Here is a 20,664-nt window from a genome sequence, read left to right on the forward strand (position 1 = left end):
TTCCCTTCCAAAGGTCAGGAAGGCTCCAGATGTTTCATTTCTCTGGAATTGAGCTCTGAGTTCAATCCCAATTAAAGATGGACACACTTCCCTTTCCAGTGCTGGCAAACAGGTAAGTCCTGACACCAGAGGAAATCCTGTAAGGCCAGACACTTCAGAACATGACAAGGGTGAGCACAAAGTTTCAAAGGAGGATGTTTGTGAGGGAGGTTTTAATTTATTTTTTATCTATCCCCTTGTTTTGGAGCCTTCCTGTAAGTTTATTTTTAATTATTATAATATTCTGTTAGGATATAGCTCAGCCAGGTTTCAGGCTGTGATTTTAGATGAGAGAGACTCTGACTTTCCCTTCTCTCAGAAAATAACCACACCAAAATGTTATTCCTGAAGAAAAGGAGCAGGGGGTGTATTCCTGTCAGTAAATGTGTGTGGGGGTGAATTCTGACTTGTAAAAAAGTGTAAAAAGTGGCTCCCAAATCCCTTCTGCTGGCATGGGAAACAGCAACACACAAACTCTGCTGATAATGGGATTGAGTGGATGCATTTGGCTGTGGGATGAAAGAAAATTGGAATTTTCATTAAAGCTAGGTAGTGTGAGGGACTGGAGAGAGCTCCTTAAAATGAAGTTTTAAAGGGAATTGAATTGAGCCCAGCACATCCAGCAGGTAACAAATTCCCAGGGATGGGAAGAAACCTGCAGAATTCTTGATTAAAATTCTTGATTGTCACTGGGGTTTTGTGGTTGGGTGTCTTGGGGGTATTTTTTATTCTTTTTCTGTACTTGCTCATCTGGGGAGGGCTGGGACAGGAGCTGCTTCTGTGGGCATCTCTCACCCTCCAGCTGCTGAAATCTCTGTAAAAACTCTCAGTGTGTTACAACAAATCCCACATTTCAAAGAGCTGCTGAGCAGTCTCTTAGACCTAGTGCTGGATCAATCCCAAATGTGCTCTGATTCCAGGGAAAAGGTGGGAATTTCATCAGCTGCAGATTCCTGGCAGCTCTTGGACCCCAACCCTGCTCGTCCCTCCTCTCCTGTTTACCTCGTCCTGTTGCTGCTCTTGCCTGGTTCACCTGAAAAGCCTTGGGAGTGATTTGTCTGGAGTGTTTTAATTTCTGAATACTTCTAATTTCTAAACTTTTTGGTGTTTTTTTTTTTTGTTGATATATGAAATTTAACTTTGTTTTTGTTGATAAATGAAGCGGCCATAACAATTCATTAACAAAAATCATAATTTCGATCAATCTCTCCCTAAACCCCGATCTCCCTTCATTTCAGGCATCGGGAGAGTTGCTGCTACATCTTTAGGAAACTTAACAAATCATAGTTCTGAAGATTTACCTCTTCCTCCTGGCTGGTCAGTGGACTGGACTATCAGAGGAAGGAAATATTACATCGACCACAACACCAACACCACGCACTGGAGCCACCCCCTGGAGCGCGAGGGGCTGCCCCCGGGCTGGGAGCGCGTCGAGTCCTCCGAGTTCGGCGTTTATTACGTGGATCACATCAACAAAAGGGCTCAGTACAAGCACCCCTGTGCTCCCAGGTGAGCTCCCACCTGCCCTGCCCCCCTGGGCTTCTCTTAGCCAGGTAGGAGATGGTTTTGTAGCATAAAGCAGGAAAAAAAATGGGATTTTCGGCTGTGCCGCTTTTCGCGGTTTGTCTCCTGGTTCTGGGGTGTAGAAGCAGGAGGGTGCTGCTGAGCAAACAGAGCAGCTCTGCAGCTGCAGGGAACTGCAAAGGTGATGGGAAGAGAATTGAGCTGTGCACTGAAAATCTGATGGGCCTGGAGGGGCTCTGGATGTCTGAGATGTGAATTAAGTCTTGGCTGGGATGAAAATGGGTGTTTCAGCTACTCAAAATGTCAAAGTAAAATAAAACTACATAAAAATACACACCAAATCCAGTCTTAATTGTTTATCTGCACCAAATCTAACAGTTAATTGTTAATACACACCAAATCCAATGTTAATTGTTAATATACAGCAAATTAACAGCAGATTGTCAATATGCACCAAATCCAACTGTTGTTAATACACACCAAATTAATGGTGTGTATTAATTGTTAATTGTTAATATACAGCAAATTAACAGTAAATACACACCAAATCCAATGTTAATTGTTAATATACACCAAATCAAACTGTTAATTGTTAATACACACCAAATCCAATGTTAATTGTTAATGTACACCAAATTAACATTTAATTGTAAATACACACCAAAACCAATTTTGATTGTTAATATACATCAAATCTAAGTCAATTGCCAGTATGCACCAAATCCAACTGTTAATTGTTAATATGCACCAAATTAACAGTTAATTGCTAATATACAGCAAAATAACAGTAAATGCACACCAAATCCAATGTTAATTGTTAATATACACCAAATCTAACTTTTAATTGTCCATACACATCAAATCCAGTCTTAATTGTTGATATACACCAAATTCAACTGTTGTCATATGCACTAAATTAACTGTTAATTGTCCATATGCACCAAATCCAGTGTTAATTGTTAATATACACCAAATCCAACTGTTAATTGTTATTACACCCTAACCCAAATCTGAGTTAGATGTCAACACACACCAAATTCAACTGTTGTTAATACACCCCAAATTAACAGTTGACTGTTAATATACAGCAAATTAACAGTAAATTGTAAGTACACACCAAATCTGTTAATTTGGTGTTAATTGTTAATATACACCAAATGAACAGTTAATTGCCAATATACACCCAATCCCATGTTAATTGTCCATATGCACCAAATCCAATCTTAATTGTTAATACACACCAAATTAACAGTTAGTTGTAAATACATACCAAATCCAACTGTTAATTGTCAATATGCACCAAATCCAGTGGTAATTGTTACATTGCTAATCCAAATTGTTAATTTCTACTGCTCAGTCTGTTCTGCTGATACCCAGGAAGAGAAAGTTCTTCCCCTTGTGGCACAAAACATAAATATATGGGGATGTCTTTAAATGGAGTAACTCTGATCAGCTGCTGCCTGAATCCACATCAGTTCTGACTTGTTAAATTGTGGATTATATGAATCAGTACTTTTAAAATGATTTAAAAACAGCTCCAGTGTTTGAGTGGGGCTGAGGTGAATTTCACCAAAACAGCAGCAGCAGCTGTTGCTGAGTGCAGACCCCAGTGAGGTTGCAGCAGCAGCCTTGGCAATGGTGAGTCTGTGAATAATGCTCAGAAATTGTGAATCTGTGAATAATGCTCAGAAATGAAGGGTGGGTCTGTGTGTAATGCTCAGAAATGAAGGGTGGGTCTTTGTAGTGCTCAGAAATTGTGAGTTTGTATATAATGTTTGGAAATTGTGAATGTGTGTATAATGGTCAGGAATGGTGAATCTGTGTATAATGCTCAGAAAGGGTGAGTTTGTGTAATGTTCAGAAATGGTGAGTGTGTGTATAATGCTCAGAAATGGTGAATCTGTGTATATATAATGTTCAGAAATGAGTGAGTCTGTGCATAATGCTCAGGAATGAGTGAGTCTGTGTGGAACGCTCAGGAATGGTGAGTTTGTATATAATGTTCAGAAATGGTGAGTCTGTGTATAATGCTCAAAAATGAGTGAATCTGTGTATAATGTTCAGAATTGTGAGTGTGTGTAATGTTCGGAAATGGTGAGTGTGTGTATAATGCTCAGAAATGGTGAGTTTGTGTATAATACTCAGGAATGGTGAATCTGTGTATAATGTTCAGAATTGTGAGTGTGTTTATAATGTTCAGGAATGGTGAATCTGTGTATATATAATGTTCAGAAATGAATGAGTCTGTGTATAAAGTTCAGAAATGGTGAGTGTGTATAATATTCAGGAATGGTGAGTCTGTTATAATGCTCAGAAATTATGAATCTGTGTATTATGCTGGACAGGGTGAGTTTGTGTATAATGTTAAGGAATGGTGAATCTCTGTAATGCTCAGGCATGGTGAGTGTATAATGCTCAGAAAGGGTGAGTGTGTGTAAAATGCTCAGGAATGGTGAATCTGTGTGTGTAATGTTGAGAAGTGGTAAATCTGTATATAATGCTCAAAAATGAGTGAATCTGTGTATAATGCTCAGAAATGTGTGTGTGTGTATAATGCTCAGGAATGGTGAGTCTGTAAAATGTTCAGGAATGGTGATTTGTGTGTAATGCTCAGGAATGGTGAGTCTGTCACAGTGCTCAGGAGTGGTGAGTGTGTGTACAATGCTCAGGAATGGTGAGTCTGTAAAATGTTCAGGAATGGTGAATCTGTGTGTAATGTTCAGAAATAGTGAGTCTGTGTGTTATGCTCAGGAATGGTGAGTTTGTATATAATGTTTGGAAATTGTGAATTGGTGTATATATAATGCTCAGAAATTGTGAATCTGTGTATAATGCTCAGAAATGGTGAATTTGTGTATAATGTTCAGAAATGGTGAATTTGTGTATATATAGTGTTCAGAAATGAGTGAATCTGTGTATAAAGTTCAGAAATGGTGAATCTGTGTGTAATGTTCAGGAATGATGAGTCTGTGTATAATGTTCAGAAAGGGTGGATCTGTATAATGCTCAGAAATGAGTGAGTCTGTGTGTAATGCTCAGGAATGGTGAGTTTGTATATAATGTTTGGAAATTGTGAATCTGTGTATAATGCTCAGAAATGGTGAGTGTGTGTAATGTTCAGAAATGGTGAGTTTGTGTGTAATGCTCAGTGTGAGTCTGTGTATAAAGTTCAGAAATGCTTAGTGTGTATAATATTCAGAAATGGTGAGTCTGTTATAATGCACAAAAATGAGTGAATCTGTATGTAATGCTCAGAAATGAAGGGTGAATCTGTAAAATGTTCAGAAATGATGAATCTGTGTGTAATGTTCAGGAATGGTGAGTGTGTATAATATTCAGAAATGGTGAGTCTGTTATAATACTCAGAAATTATCAATCTGTGTATAACACTCAGGAATGGTGGGTGTGTGTATAATGCTCAGAAGGGGTGAGTTTGTGGATGATATTCAGGAATGGTGAGTGTGTGTATAATGCTCAAAAATGAGTGAATCTGTGTATAATGTTCAGAAATGGTTAGTGTGTGTAGAATGTTCAGAAGGGGTGAGTGTGTGTATAATGCTCAGGAATGGTGAATCTGTATAATTGTCAGAAATGGTGCCTGCAGGATGTGCAGTGTGCAGGAGCTGACCCTGCCTGCAGGGTGTGCACTCTGTGCAGTGTGCAGGAGCTGACCCTGTCCCCTGTCCCTGTCCGTGTCCGTGTGTCCCCCTGTCCGTGTCCGTGTGTCCCCCTGTCCCTGTCCGTGTGTCCCCCTGTCCGTGTCCGTGTGTCCGCAGCGTGCCCCGTTACGATCAGCCGCCCCCCGTGTCCTACCAGCCGCAGCCCCCGGAGAGGAGCCAGGCCCTGCTGGTCCCTGCCAACCCCTACCACAGTGCTGAGATCCCTGACTGGCTCCAGGTCTATGCCAGGGCTCCTGTCAAGTGAGATTCTGCTTTTTTTTTTATTTCTTTTCACTCTGAAAATGCAAAAATAATTGAATTTCTGTGGCTGACAGCAGAGCTTGTGCTCTGTGTATTTGGTTTTTGGGCTGAGGGAAGGAGTTGTACCAAATGTTTATCACATTAATTTGCTTTCTTTCAGGCATTACTTGGAGTGATCACTTTGTGCAGCTCCCACAAAGCTCTGTCACTGGCTGAAGGATGTGTTTTGCTTTCAGAGTGTTTACAAGAGTGGTACCACGTGCTCAGAAAATATGTGAAACATTTCTAGGGTGGAACTTCCTCATGTCTCTTTTAGTTCTTTTTAAACAGCACAGCTTTTCCTCCACCTTTAAGAGTTTTTAATCACAGAATCATGAAATTATTTGGATTGGAAGGAACTTAAAAATCATTCACTCCCACCCCTGCCATGGCAGGGACACCTTCCACCATCCCAGGCTGCTCCCAGCCCTGTCCAGCCTGGCCTGGGGCACTTCAGGGATGCAGGGGCAGCCCCAGCTGCTCTGGGAATCTGTGCCAGAGCCTCAGCTCCCTCACAGAGAAACATTTCTTCCTAATATCCAACCTAAATTTACTTTTTTCCACCTTAAAGTCATTCCCCTTGTCCTTCCTCCATCCCTTCTCCAAAGTCCCTTTCCAGCTCCTTCGGAGCCCCTTTAGGCCAAATGCTGGCTGACATCTGTGTTTCTATTTCTGTATTTCTACTTCTATATTTCATTTCTGTTCAAGAAATTGAATTAAAAACTAAAGGCTAATAAAAAATCATTTTCTCAAAAAAAAAGCTGCTGCAGGAGCAGGGAGTCTCCTCCAAAAAAAGGTTTGAGTCAGCATCAAGAAATGAGATTCATCAAGAAATGAGATTTTCTAATGGGTGCAGCTCTGCAGAGCAGTAACACTGAATAGAAAGCAATAAAATCCCAAATGTGGTGTAATATTTATTAAATCACGTGCTATTCTTAAGGAGAATATGGAGAAATTCAGTTTTCCAGCAGTGAGGACAGCCTGGAACTGCGAATTCAAGCTGTGGTGTTCAGTGACTTCCACTAAAAAAATTCCTTTTTTTTTATTACCTGCTCCTAGTGACACAATTTGAATGAGTTTTATTATTTCTGGTGACTGCTGGGTTTGCCAGCAGCCCATAAAATTTAAATTGCCCTGAAATCCCCCAGAACACTGGGGCTCCACACTCAGTTCCTGTAGGATTTGTATCCTAAAAATCCTTCCAGGTTTTGGCTGCAGAACCATTCGTTATTGAGGTTTTTGGCACATCCAATGTAAATTTAAATAGCCTGTGTTGTGTGGATTATTTTGGGTATTTTCTTAAAAATTGAGAAACAAACATAGGACAAATTCAACAATTCATCAGGGATTTCTTTATAGCAAGTAGGCTGAGACAAAGTTTTAAATTTTTAATTATCAGCACAGTTTTGCAGTGAAATAATTGGTTTTATTTTGTCATGATTTGTTACTTACCCCTGGCTCTGTAAATTGATTTAGCTGGGTTTTTATGTTTGTTTTTGTTGAGAGGAGTAGCTAATTATGGAAAAAATAAGAATATTTGATTTTGTTTTAACAAATTCCTCTAGAGCATAAGAATTAGGGTTAGAAAAAGCCTGAGAGAGAGTTCAGTAGGTGTTAACCAAAATAATCTCTGTTTATAGGAACAAATTCCTTCCTGTGAGGGTGGGAAGGGAGAGGAGGGAAAGGTGCTGAGCTCAGCAATGCCCCCAGATTAACAGCTCATTAACAGTTCATTAACAGTTCATTAACGGCTCATTGCTGGTACACACCAGACCCAGTGCTAATTGGTAATTGTTAATTGTTAATCCACATTGGTCATTGCTGCTGCTCAGCCTGTTCTGCTGATACCCAGGAAGAGAAAGTTCTTCACTTGTGGCACAAGTGCCTGAAAACTTCAGCACAGAGCTCAAACTCCAAACAGCTGCAGTTGGTTATTTCTTTTTTTGGGGGAGAAAAAAAAAGATTTTAGCAGGGCAGCCCTGTCAGAATCAGGAATAACTTAATACAGAGGCTGTGGTAAGTTTTAGTGAAATTGTTAAAATTCCTCAGAGCATCTTTGGAAGTCACCTGCACGTCCTGGTGCTTCTGTGGTGCCTCTGGAGTGTGACTTTCAGTGGGGAATGCAGTTTATTTCCATTAACCCACTGATATTCCAGCCTCAGCCTGCAGCCAGGTGAGTCCATCTGCTCCTGTGCCTCGGCTGCATTGAATATCTCCATTGTTCCAAATATCTCCATTGTTCCAAATATCTCCATTATTCCAAACATCTCCATTGTTCCTCGAGTTCCTCCTGTTGTGGGACAGGCAGAGCAGGCAGCTCCCCATTTCCAAGCTCAGGCAATCACATTTTGGGTGGGCTGTGTGAGGGAAAAGCAGGACAGGAGGGTAGGGCAGTGAGGGTGGAACCACAGCGAGGTCATGGACATATTTTATGGAAAATCCTTTTGTCAGGATCTTTTCTCCTGAGCAGCTGAGAGGCCTCAGAACAAAATATAAACATTGATTATCTGCTGCTGTGGGATGCAACAGGTGCATCTGGGATTGGTCTCATGGGGCTGTTTCTAATTAATGGCAATCACAGTCAGCTGGCTCAGACTCTGGTCAGTCACAAGATTTTATTATCATTCCTTTCCTTCCTTTCCTTACCAGCCTTCTGATGAAATCTTCTATTCTTTTAGTATAGTTTATATTTAATATATAATTATCTTTTCATATAATATATATGGTAAAATGAAATGAAACATGGAGTCAAGATTCTCATCTCTTCTCTCGCCTGGGACCCCTGTGAACACCACCACAATGTGAAAAATGTGGATTTTATAATTGGCTTTTGCAAATATTCAAATGAATATTGTATGTGTGGTGTTAGAAAGTGATGCTGGGTTAATTCTCTTAAGCAGTGTGTTAAATACAGTTTTAGGTTATAAAAATTGTTAAAAGAGAAACTGTGCTATGTGGGATATTTTTTTAAAAGAAAGGACTGGCAGTGAGATAGCAGCCACAGGACACCTGAATCTCTCAGAGAAAGAGAATTTATTGCTCCATTATCAGGAGAAATGAACTTCTTCCTGCCTCGAAGGTGCTGTGAGGATCCAGAGGAAGAAGCTGACACTGCCCAGCCAGAATCCTGTGGTTGAATGGAATTTATGCATCATGGATGAGCTGTATGAATATGCAACAGGCTGGTGCTTTTAAGGGTTAATCCTCTGTTAACGTGGGACCTTTTTTGGGCTTATTTTGCCCAGAAAAGGCACCCGGACTATCCATAACTTTTTGGTTTTATTGTCTCATATTGTCTTAAATCCTAATTGTCCAAATCATTATTACTGCAAACCATTTTATTACTACTAAACTTTGAAAATGTTCAAACCAACATCCGTATTTTTAACGCACCGCCGTGTCTCCCGCAGGTACGACCACATCCTGAAGTGGGAGCTGTTCCAGCTGGCCGACCTGGACACGTACCAGGGCATGCTGAAGCTGCTGTTCATGAAGGAGCTGGAGCGCATCGTGAAGCTGTACGAGGCGTTCCGGCAGGCGCTGCTGGGGGAGCTGGAGCAGCGGCAGCAGCGGCAGCAGTGGTACGCCCAGCAGCAGCAGCAGCAGCAGCAGCAGCAGCACAGCGCCAACTACTGAGCGCCGCCGCGGCTCTCCCAGGAACAGCGCTTCTGGTTGAAAAGGCAGCTGATTTTTGTTGACGTTGCACCTTTGTTATTATTATCCTCTTGAATATTTTTCTACATGTATTATGTGTTGTTTATAAAGAAGTGGAAATTGTTTGTTAATCTTTTTTGGCCGTGCCGGGAGTAGTTTGTTATCCTGAGAAACCAGCAAGTTCCGTGGTGCCCTGCTCGTCCCTCCGTGTCCCGAGCCAGCTGCAGTATTAAAGCTGGCTGTGCATTTTGAAGGGCAGGAGTCACGTCCTGGCTCCCACACGTTGTCCCAGCGCAGATGCCTCGTTCGGGGAGCGCCCTGGGGTTTGGGATCCCTCTCCTGAGAGCTCTGCCCTTTGTTTACAGCTTTAATGTACAGACCCAGCCCGGCCCGGCCCGGGGCCGAGCTCACCCCGCCGATCCGCGCTTCGCCCAGGTGAAGCTGAGTTGCCTTATTTTTTACTTTAGCTCGTTAGTACTCCAGCCTCACTCCTCATTTCCACACAGGTTACTCAGAGGGGGACACTTGTACCTTCCCAAAGACCAAGATCTCTAAGCAGAGTGGTTTTGATCCTGCATTTCCCAAAACCTGACCCGCTCCAGTGGAAAGGCAGCAGCGCCGGCTGCCCCGCTGTGCCACCCCAGGGGGAAAATCAGGGATGTAACAGCAATTACTGGGTTTTTTTTAATGAGCTTTTGTCTTAAAGCTCCTCTCTTGGGGAAAATCTTTAATTGTCCAGTTACCCTCTCCAGTAATTTCATTTGGTTCATTAATTGTCCTGATATGTTATTTATGGGTTCTTTTCAGTGCAATAAACACTGCAGACAAAAAAGTACATTTCTTGTAAATCCTACGAATTCAATAAAAATCATTTTGTTCGATGAACGAAGGGTTTGTGTGACTGATTTGTGGCCTTTCACAACTTCAGATAAACCATCCTTAGCAGCAGGAAAAGCCCCATGATTGAAGCTCTTGGGGGCTCCGAGCTCTGGGTCTGTCTGTGGATAAATGACCCTCAAAACACCAACCCTGAAATCCCAAATTAAACCAAACATGTAAAAAACCCAGAGGAGAAGCTCTTGCTGAGGTAATAAATAATTTCACTGTAGAACCAATTTCTTAGGAACCAAAAGCAAACTTTAATAGTCTTGACAATAAAAGAATAGAACTGTACCACACATCCTATGCACTATCATGGATAAATATGTACAGAAATACAGAGAAACTTCCTCCAGAACAGCTACAAAGTGACACTTTGTGCAGACAAACAGAAACGGTTCCTCACAGCACCCTTAACAGACCACAGCAAGTGCCCTTAACGGTGTCTGATAAAGCAAGTTAACACTTCCATTATGTTCATGGCATTAAACAGTTAAACGAAGGGAACAAACGTGGTTACATGTTAGAACTTCTTCAAGTACCTGAAATAAACTGCCTCTCGGACAAGCTTCGGCCATTTTAGTTGCGGTATCACGTCAATTATCGTTTCCTCGGTGGTGACTAATTAAGAAGGGGGAAATAAGGCTTCATAAACGAGCTGGGAGTCGCTGGCAATGACGGACCAAAGCTCGGGGCTGCGGCAGCGCCCTCTGTACACAGGGACAGGGACAGGGACAGCCAGGCTGGCCCCGCGCCCGGCGGGCTGGGGACGGACACGGGCGGGGGCGGCGATCCCGGGGAGCCCCGGCCGGGCGGCACCGGGGGCACCGGGACCCGCCGGGGGCACCGGGACCCAGCGGGACCCAGCGGGACCCAGCGGGACCCAGCGGGACCCAGCGGGACCCAGCGGGGCCGGGGCCGCTCCTAGAGCTGCTTCCTGTCGGCGGGCGGGCCGGGCTCGCTGCGCGGCGCGGGGAAGGCGTGCTGGTACAGGTGTCTGTGCGTGGCGGCCGCGCTGTACAGCTTGTACAAGGCCTGCGGAGAGACGGCACCCACTGAGCGGCTCCTTCCCACCGGGGAATGCCGATCCCAGGGAATCCCGAACCCAGGGGATTCTGAACCCAGGGAACCCCAATCCCCAGGGACCCCCAATCCTGGGGAATCTCAATCCCAGGGAATTCTGAACCCAGGGAATCCCAAACCCGGGGGATTCTGATCCCAGGGAATCCTGAACGCAGGGAATCCCGATCCCAGATCCCAAACCCAGAGAATTCCAAACTCGGAGAATCCCAAACCTGGGGAATCCCAAACCCAGGGAGTCCCGAACACACAGAATCCCAATCCCAGGGAATCCCAGTCCCAAGGAATCCCCCAAACCCAGGGAATCCTGATTCCAGGGAATCCCAATCCCAGGGAATCCAAAGCACACGGAATCCCAAACCCAGGGAATTCCAATCTTGGGGAATGCCGATCCCAGAGAATCCCAAACCCATGGAACCCTGATCCCATGGAATCCCAATCCCAGAGAATCCCAGACCCAGAGAATGCCAAACCTGGGGAATCCCAGACCTGGGAAATCCCAAACCCATGGAATCCCTATCCCAGGGAATCCCAAACCCAAGGAATCCTGATCCCAGGGAATTCCAATCCCAGGGAATCCTCATCCATCCCAACCCCCTGTGCGTTCTGTGCACCAGATTTTCCAATTTTCCAAGCACCTCATCCCCCCTGAGCTCTATCAGTCCTTCATCTGGACCATGAGTGGGGCATTTGGGGATTTGGGGTTGTTTTTCCTGTTTTGGCTCCTGCAGCCTCAGCCCCAGGGCTGGGGGTGGCACAGGGGTGGCTCTGGTCCTTGTCCCCATAATTTTCCTGCAGATGATTTGGACTTTTTCTTTCTGATTTTACCATTTTCCTTCTAATTTCACCATTTTCTGTTTGTCCTCGGGCCAGGCCAGGCTCAGCACAGGCAGGAGCAGCTCTGGGGCTGCAATTCCCACATGGAACCGACAGGGCCAGGTGACATCTGACCCCACGGGGTGACAGCGGGTGACACCCTCGTGTCCCTCCCTGCCTCTTCCTCACCTTCATCCCACAGCAAACAGCAGGAGGTGCCAGGACACAGCTCAGGACTCGGTGTCACCGACTGTCACAGCTCTGGCATTGCCATTTCAAATGAATGTGGGGTGCAATAAACCAACCCCAAGCCCTCAGCTCCTGCTGGGAGCGCTGGCAAACCGGGATCAGCTCTGGGAGGGCTGGGAAGGGGCACCAGGACCCCACACACGGCCAGGGTGAGGAGTTCTGTGCGCCCAGGGGGTGAATGGAGCAGGACAGGCTGAGGGGGCAGGGAGGAGGAGGAGGGTGAGGATGAGGAGCCTCCAGAGGTGTCCAAGGGGATGCTGATCCCATCCCAAATGGGATTCTGGGAACAGAAGGGGTGCTTTGGGATTGTTGGGAACACAGTGGAGAGGCAGAAGAGACTTCACACAACTTCTCTGCTTGTTTTTCTGGGAAATTCCCCTTCAAGCCCCATCCAGGTGACCCTGCAGCATTTTGTGCTGTTTTAGGGCTTTTGTGATGCCAAACCAGCCCCATTTTTACATGGCAGGGTTTGTTCCACACCTCATCCACAGCAAATCCTGTGCTCTGCCTCCTGTACCCCTGGGGAACCACCCTGGCTGCTGGGAGGGATGGGATGGGATTGGGATGGGATTGGGATGGGATCAATGGGATGGGATTGGGATGGGATTGGGATGGGATTGGCATGGAATTGGAATGGGAATGGGATGGGATTGGGATGGGATTGGGATGGGGATTGGGATGGGATTGGGATGGGGATTGGGATGGGAATGGGATGGGATTGGGATGGGATTGGGATGGGGATGGGATGGGATTGGGATGGGAATGGGATGGGATTGGGATGGGATTGGGATGGGGATTGGCATGGGATTGGCATGGGATTGGCATGGGAATGGGATGGGATGGGATTGGGATGGGGATTGGGATGGGGATTGGGATGGGATCAATGGGATGGGATTGGGATGGGGATTGGGATGGGGATTGGGATGGGGATGGGATGGGATTGGAATGGGATTGGAATGGGGATTGGGATGGGAATGGGGATTGGGATGGGGATTGGGATGGGGATTGGGATTGGGATTGGGATGGGGATTGGGATGGGATTGGGATGGGGATTGGGATGGTTTTTAACAGCCTGAATTTCCCCTAAAGGAGCTGCCCCAGAACTCAGGGGCTCAGGAGGTGGCACTGCCACTTTGGGGACACAGGAGAACATGGAAATGTCTGGGCCAGCTGGGGAGGCTCTGGGACCCAGAGCTGCAATAAGTAATGCCCATGTGCAGGACATTTGGCTTTTCTTGGTTTAACCAGATCCTGGTGAGGCTCTGCCCCAGGAACATTCCAGAAGCTCCCACTGGGACCCTGCAGGGCTGGGCAGGAGGAGCACAGGGAGCTGAGCTGGGCACACACACAGAGCTGCTGTGAGCATAAACCAGAGCCCCAGAACGGACTGGCCTGGAAGGGACCCCTAAAAACCCAAACTTAGTTCCAATGCCCCTGGAATGAGCAGGGACACCTCCCACTGTCCCAGGGTGCCCCAATGTCCAGCCTGGCCTTGGGCACTGCCAGGGATCCAGGGGCAGCCACAGCTGCTCTGGCAATTCCAGCCCAGCCAGGAATTCCCAATTCCCAATCTCCCATCCATCCCTGCCCTCTGGCACTGGGAGCCATTCCCTGTGTCCTGTCCCTCCATCCCTTGTCCCCAGTCCCTCTCCAGCTCTCCTGGAGCCCCTTCGGGCCCTGCCAGGGGCTCTGAGCTCTCCCTGGAGCCTCCTCCTCTCCAGGGAACATTCCCAGCTCTCCAGCCTGGCTCCTGTGGCTGCTCTGTCCCTGTTCCAGCAGCTCCAGAGCCTCCTGCAGCAGGAGCCCAGGGCTGCAGCAGCTCTCAGGGTCTCACTGAGTGGGGCACAATGTCCCTGTCCCATCCAGGTTTTCCTGTTCCTGTTGGCCTGGGCAGGGGCATTTCCCCTCAGAGCAGGATTGCACTCCCTGTGCCCCAGGGGTGCTGGGGGTGATGAACTCTGTGCCCTCTGTGCTCTGCACGCCCCTCAATCCAACACGGGCTGCTTTTCCCCACAAACAGCACCCCCGGCAATTCCAGCAGCACTGAGAGGCCTGGCCAGCCCTGGGGGCTCCCCAGCTCTCCCTGCCCGCACCACAACAATCCGGGCTTGGGGCTGGGTCTGACCCTGGCACAACAGGAGAATCCCCAAACAGCCGATGGGACAAAGCTGAAAATGCCAATGGTGTCCTGCCATGCCCAGGCAGAGCTCTGTCCCAGCCGGCTCCTGCCGGCACCGCCCACACCCACAGCCCCCAGCCCCCGGAGCTGCTGCCCCAGCCCCCTGGCTCCCATCCATCCCCAAGGAGCTCCTGGGGCCAGGATGTTTTTCCCAGAGCCCAGGGCTGGCAGCATGCAGGGGCAGGAGCCACTTACCTCATTGGTGCTTCCCTGGGAGAGGCAGGGCAGGGGAGACAGAAAGAGAGAGAAACCGTGGATCTCAGTGCCCATGGCAGCCACCCCCGGGCTGCTCACCCCAAACCCCTGCTCTGCTCCCACTGCCAGGGCCACAGCAGCTCCCCTGTGCCACAAACCCCTCCTGGGAGCACTTTCCCTTTTCTTGGGCAGCCCCAGGGCCTGTGGGAGCCAGGACAGCTCCAGGCGCTTTCCCCTGTTTGCTTTCCCCCAGCTGGACGCGGTGCAGTGGGGCAGCACCTTCTGCTGCTGCTGCTGCCTGCCTCCTGTTCCTGCTGCATTCCCATTGCTCCTGCCCTGCCATGGAACATTCCAGCACCTTCTGCTGCTGCTGCTGCCTGCCTCCTGTTCCTGCTGCATTCCCATTGCTCCTGCCCTGCCATGGAACATTCCAGCACCTTCTGCTGCTGCCTGCCTCCTGTTCCTGCTGCATTCCCATTGCTCCTGCCCTGCCATGGAACATTCCAGCACCTTCTGCTGCTGCCTGCCTCCTGTTCCTGCTGCATTCCCATTGCTCCTGCCCTGCCATGGAACATTCCAGCACCTTCTGCTGCCTGCCTGGCTCCTGTTCCTGCTGATCCCTGCCCTGGCATGGAACATTCCAGCACATCCCAAAGGCTCCTAGGCAGGGTCCCTGGGCACAGGGACACTCAGGGGCTGGGGACAGGATGAACCCAGCTGGGACAGCACCACTGGCCAGCTCTGGGATGCAGGAACATCACTCAGTGCTGCCTCTCTTTGCCCCAAAGCTGCATGGGGAGCAGGAATGGGCTTGTTCTCCATGAAAACCTCTCCGGTGGAGGAGAAGGGCCCTTCCTGCCGGAACTCAGGGCTGGGATGGCTCCTGGGGGATCCAGGAGCTGCCCCAGCTCTGCAGGGGAAGAGCAGGAGGGCACTGCAGCCCGTGGGACTGTGCCCCTGGATGGGCAGCAGGGCTCAGGGGCAGTCTCTGTGGGCTTTCCCTTTCCTGCAGTGGGAAATCAGGGTCTGGTGCCAAAACTGGCACAGCCAAGATCTGGCCTCGACCTCTGGCAGAGCTGGGACAGCCCAAACCCCTGCCCTGAAACAGGGAACAGCCCAAACCCCTGCCCTGAAACAGGGAACAGCCCAAACCCCTGCCCTGAAACAGGCACAGCCCAAATCCCTGCCCTGAAACAGGGAACAGCCCAAACCCCTGCCCTGAAACAGGGAACAGCCCAAACCCCTGCCCTGAAACAGGAGAGAGCCCAAACCCCTGCCCTGAAACAGGGAACAGCCCAAACCCCTGCCCTGAAACAGGCACAGCCCAAACCCCTGCCCTGAAACAGGCACAGCCCAAACCCCTGCCCTGAAACAGGGAACAGCCCAAACCCCTGCCCTGAAACAGGGAACAGCCCAAATCCCTGCCCTGAAACAGGAGAGAGCCCAAACCCCTGCCCTGATGTAGGAACAGCCCAAACCCCTGCCCTGAAGCTGGGACAGCCCAAACCCCTGCCCTGAAACAGGCACAGCCCAAACCCCTGCCCTGATGTAGGAACAGCCCAAACCCCTGTCCTGAAGCAAAGGAGAGCCCAAACCCCTGCCCTGAAGCAGGGAGAGCCCTGGCTGCTCCTCTCTGACAGCCACAGCCATGCACACAGCAAGCACACACACCAGGATCCTCCCCCAGAGCTGCCCATCCCCACAGGGCCCCACAAAATCCCACCTGGGGACGGGTGAGACAAGCAGGAAAGAAAGAGGCAGAACCAAAGAGCTTGCTGGGAGTTTTCTCAGCTCTACACAAGCTTGTTTTCCACACTGGACAGAACTGGGGGCTCAGGGACAGCTCCAGCCTCGCTCACCCCCCTGTGCTGCAGCCACTGGGCAGCCCTGTGAGCTCTCCCTTACAACAAACTGCACAAACTCGTCTGCAACAACTCCTCTGCCCCTGCTCTCCCCACCTGGAAGCTCTAAGGAACAGATTAAAACTTCAATTAAAACTGGAAAGGTGCCCCTGCACTGATCTAACAACCCAAAAACCAAAACCATCTCAAAGGGGGAGGAAAACCCCCAGGAAACTCAATGCTTAAAAACCCAACCAACCCAGCGGGGCGCAGGGAGGCCACTTTTGGTGTGTGATTTTTTTTGGAAATCAAAAGCTCTTTATCCTACCTGGTCCCACAAGGCTGCAGCCACTTGGTCTATTACAGCTCCCAGTTCTCTGTACTCCCCAGAGTATCTGATATAAGCCCAGGTACAGAGTGTGATAAGTGTCAAGCCCAGGATCATGTTGCACAGGCTGGCTATGATGTCCAAGCCAATGAAGCCGGTGACGCCGGCCAGCACGTAGGTGATGAAGATGACGACGAAGAGCGTGGCCGGGGTGCGGGCGGCGTGGAAGATGTTCTTGCTGTCGTTGTGCTTGATGTACTGGATGTAGAGCTCGTCGATCTCGGCCTCCAGCTGCTGCAGGTAGCGCCGGCTGAACTCCTCCCCTCCCATCTTCTTGACGCCGCGGAACAGCCGCACCGCCTCCTCCCGCAGCTCCGAGTGCCGCGCCTGCAGGTCGCTGGGCGCCAGGAAGGGCTTGTCCCCCCCGCACACCTGCGGGAACACGGGCAGGGACCGAGGGACTGAGGGGGTGGCTCGGGGGAATCATCGCTGACACGGGGAAACCATCACTGACACCGGGAAACCATCACTGACACCGGGAAATCATCACTGACACCGGGAAACCATCACTGACACCGGGAAATCATCACTGACACCGGGAAACCATCACTGACACCGGGAAACCATCACTGACACCGGGAAATCATCACTGACACCGGGAAACCATCACTGACACAGGGAAATCATCACTGACACCGGGAAACCACCACTGAAATGGCACTGCTGGGATGGCTCTGCTGGCATGGGGAAATCATCACTGACACGGGGAAACCACCACTGACACCAGGAAACCATCACTGAGATGGGGAAATCATCACTGAGATAGGGAAATCATCACTGACACCGGGAAATCATCACTGACACGGGGAAACCATCACTGACACCGGGAAATCATCACTGACACCGGGAAATCATCACTGACACCGGGAAACCATCACTGAAATGGCACTGCTGGGATGGCTCTGCTGGCATGGGGAAATCATCACTGACACGGGGAAACCATCACTGACACCAGGAAACCATCACTGAGATGGGGAAATCATCACTGAGATAGGGAAATCATCACTGAGATGGGGAAATCATCACTGAGATGGGGAAATCATCACTGACATGGGGAAACCATCCCTGACACAGGGAAATCATCACTGAGATGGGGAAATCATCCCTGACATGGCACTGCCAGGATGGCACTGCTGGCACAGGGAAACCACTGCTGGTATGGGGAAATCATCCCTGAGATGGCACTGCTGACACAGGGAAATCATCCCTGATACAGGGGAATCACTACTGGCACAGGACAATCATCACTGACATGGCACTGCTGATAGAGGGAAATCACTGCTGGCATCACTGAGATGTCACTGTTGATACAGGGAAATCATCAGTGAGGTGCCACTGCTTATACATGGAAATCACTCCTGAAACATCACTGCTGACACTGGGAAATCACTCCTGAAATGGCATTTCTGACACAGGGGAATCACTCTTGAAACAGGGAAATCACCCCTGGAATGGCACTCCTAACATGGGAAAATCACTCCTGAAATGGCACTTGTGACACAGGAAAATCACTCCTGAAATGGCACTCATGATATGATATGGGAAAATCACTCCTGGAATGGCACTCCTAACATGGGAAAATCACTCCTGAAATGGCACTTGTGACACAGGGAAATCACTCCTGAAACAGGGAAATCATCCCTGGAATGTCACTCCTTATACACAGAAATCCCTCCTGAAACATCACTGCTGACACAGGGAAATCACTCCTGAAATGGCACTCTTAATAAAATCAGGGAAATAAAATGGGAAAATCACTCCTGAAATGGCACTCATGACATGGTGAAACCACTCTTGACACAGTGAAATCATCCCTGAAATGTCACTCCTTATACACAGAAATCATTCCTGAAACATCACTGTTGACACAGGAAAAATCTAAAATTAGGGTTAGGGATTAGGGGTTATGGTTTGGGAAGGAATTCCTGGCTGTGAGGGTGGGCAGGCCCTGACACAGGTGCCCAGAGCAGCTGTGGCTGCCCCTGGATCCCTGGCAGTGCCCAAGGCCAGGCTGGACAGGGCTTGGAGCACCCTGGGACGGCGGGAGGTGTCCCTGCCATGGCAGGGGTGGCACTGGATGGGCTTTAAGGTCCCTTCCAACCCAAACCCTTCTGGGATTCCATAAATCTAAGACAGGAGAGCCAGGACACAGGGGCAAAAGAAGGGGCAGGGAAGGGGCAGACTCATCACCACCCACCTCTTCCATCCTCCTGCTGTAGGTGTCTTTGGCAGTGGCAACTGCTGCTAAATTGTTGGCTTCTGCTGTGGCCTGTAAGGGCAGAAGGGACACAACATTTAGGTGCAGAAGGGCAGGGTTAAGCTGTGCAAGTGACACAGCCAGGACGTGTGTGTGGCACCCAGAATCGGCCAAGGGGCTCTCCCAGCCTCCAACCAACCCCAAATAAGCCCATCCCATATTCACACATCCTGCATGAAGAGAGGATTCCTCCCCTCCAAGCCAGAGCTACAAAAACTCTGGCTTCAGCTGTGGGAAGCAGCAAGGAAAGAGATAAAAGGCTGAGCCACAAATAAACAGCTCCAGCTGCACTCCCAGCTGGCTCTGGCAGCCACCCCCATGTGTCCCCTCCCTGTGTGGCCCCCAGGATGTCATTCACCTGCAGGGACACATTCAGCTGAGCTGGCTGGGGCTGTGTGCAGCCAGCAACTCCCCAGAGCCCATCCCAGCTGCGATTGCTCAGCCAGGTCAGGCTCCTGATGCCAAACTCTTCCCTTGGGTGGTTACACTGAGGCATTTGGAATGAAGTCCCAGCAGCCCCACTGTGCTGGACACCTCTGCCACTTCCTGGGAATTATTGGCAATTCCAGAGCAGGAATTGCCAGAGCTCCCACTCACACCTACCTGCAGCATGGACTTGGGGTGTGGCAGCTCTTCCCCTTGGTAGATCTTGATGTAGGCCTGGAGAAGAGCAGGGAAAAGGGAATCATGCGGAAGGCAGCACACAGAGCAAGAGCAGCCACCCCCACCCAGCTCCAGGATTCAGAGGCAGGGAAGGGGAGGATGCTCCAGCACAGGATGGCTTTGGTCAGAAAATGCCACTCCTTGGGTCAGCCACTGGAGCTCTCCCTCCTCCTCTCACTCCCAGTGTCCCTCCCAAAGGATCTGCACCTACCTCTGCCCCTTCCCTGCAGGAGAAGGAGCCAAGGTAGCCCTGGGAGTGGGTGGTGAGAATTACTCACCAATGTCTCTCATGGAAATGTCCCAGTAGCCATGACAACAAAAATAAGCTTTTTCCAAAGGCAACTGGAATACAGCCCTCAGCTTATCCCCCTCCAGCCCTCAATTCTCCAGGAAAGGGAAACAGCTCCTCCCACTCTCTGGGCTTGTTGTGTGGTCAAACAAATGACCATGAGGTGTTTGCCCTCTGCTGCAGTGAGTCAGGACTGTCACTGCTCCCTGCCTGCTGCTGCTTCCCCCTTTAGCAGGAATAAATCCCCTTCCTCTGAAATAAATACCTTAAAATACTCCACAAGGCCTCGACAGGTGATGTGGTTGCCATTGATCTCCTTAACATCCAGGTTCTCAGGACTGAGGAGCCAAGGAATCAAAATCTTCAAGTTCTTGATGAACTCATCGTCTATTTCTGGGGAAAAAAAAAGGAAAAAAGAAATAAAGAGGCATCACAGAGTCCCAGAATAGTTTGGGCTGGAAGGGACATTAAAGATCATCATGTTCCAGTCCCCTGCCATGGAAGGTTCTTCTCCCAGAGGGTGGAAGGAGCTGGGAATGGGCACAACCCCAAGGCTGCCCAGAGCTCCAGGGGGATTTGGACAAAGCTCTCAGGTGGGGTTTTTGGTGTTTGCATTAAATTCAACTGTATAGGACTGAAGGCAGAAAAAAAA

General features: G+C 49.1%; 2 protein-coding genes across 4 annotated transcripts in view; one reads left to right on the forward strand and one right to left on the reverse strand.

Annotated features, from left to right (window-relative positions):
- The window catches only part of SAV1 (salvador family WW domain containing protein 1), a 60,986-nt gene that overhangs the window by 9,626 nt on the left and 30,696 nt on the right, over nt 1-20,664 (forward strand). Inside the window, exons 3-5 of one of the 2 annotated variants that reach the window (XR_008483773.1) lie at nt 1,278-1,548; nt 5,340-5,483; nt 8,933-9,375. Coding sequence is in view for 1 of the 2 variants with exons in the window: in XM_054286895.1 (XP_054142870.1) it covers nt 1,278-1,548; nt 5,340-5,483; nt 8,933-9,158 (641 nt within the window). In the remaining variant the exon portion in view is untranslated. Of the gene's footprint in view, nt 1-1,277; nt 1,549-5,339; nt 5,484-8,932; nt 9,444-20,664 lie in introns of those variants that run through there. The other variant, XM_054286895.1, reaches the window with a different exon arrangement.
- ATL1 (atlastin GTPase 1) overlaps nt 10,926-20,664 on the reverse strand; it is a 31,689-nt gene continuing 21,950 nt past the window's right edge. The window contains exons 9-14 of one of the 2 annotated variants that reach the window (XM_054286884.1): nt 20,278-20,405; nt 19,664-19,720; nt 19,001-19,072; nt 16,744-17,175; nt 14,575-14,589; nt 10,926-11,090 (exon numbers count right to left, since the gene is read on the reverse strand). In XM_054286884.1, the coding sequence (XP_054142859.1) occupies nt 10,980-11,090; nt 14,575-14,589; nt 16,744-17,175; nt 19,001-19,072; nt 19,664-19,720; nt 20,278-20,405 (815 nt within the window). In that variant the 3' untranslated portion in view covers nt 10,926-10,979. The remainder of the gene's footprint in view (nt 11,091-14,574; nt 14,590-16,743; nt 17,176-19,000; nt 19,073-19,663; nt 19,721-20,277; nt 20,406-20,664) is intronic. The other variant, XM_054286885.1, reaches the window with a different exon arrangement.

The sequence above is a fragment of the Melozone crissalis genome, unplaced genomic scaffold, assembly GCF_028551555.1.
Source record: "Melozone crissalis strain CALT ecotype California unplaced genomic scaffold, PUWL_Pcris_2 ptg000056l_1, whole genome shotgun sequence".
Taxonomy (NCBI): domain Eukaryota; kingdom Metazoa; phylum Chordata; class Aves; order Passeriformes; family Passerellidae; genus Melozone; species Melozone crissalis.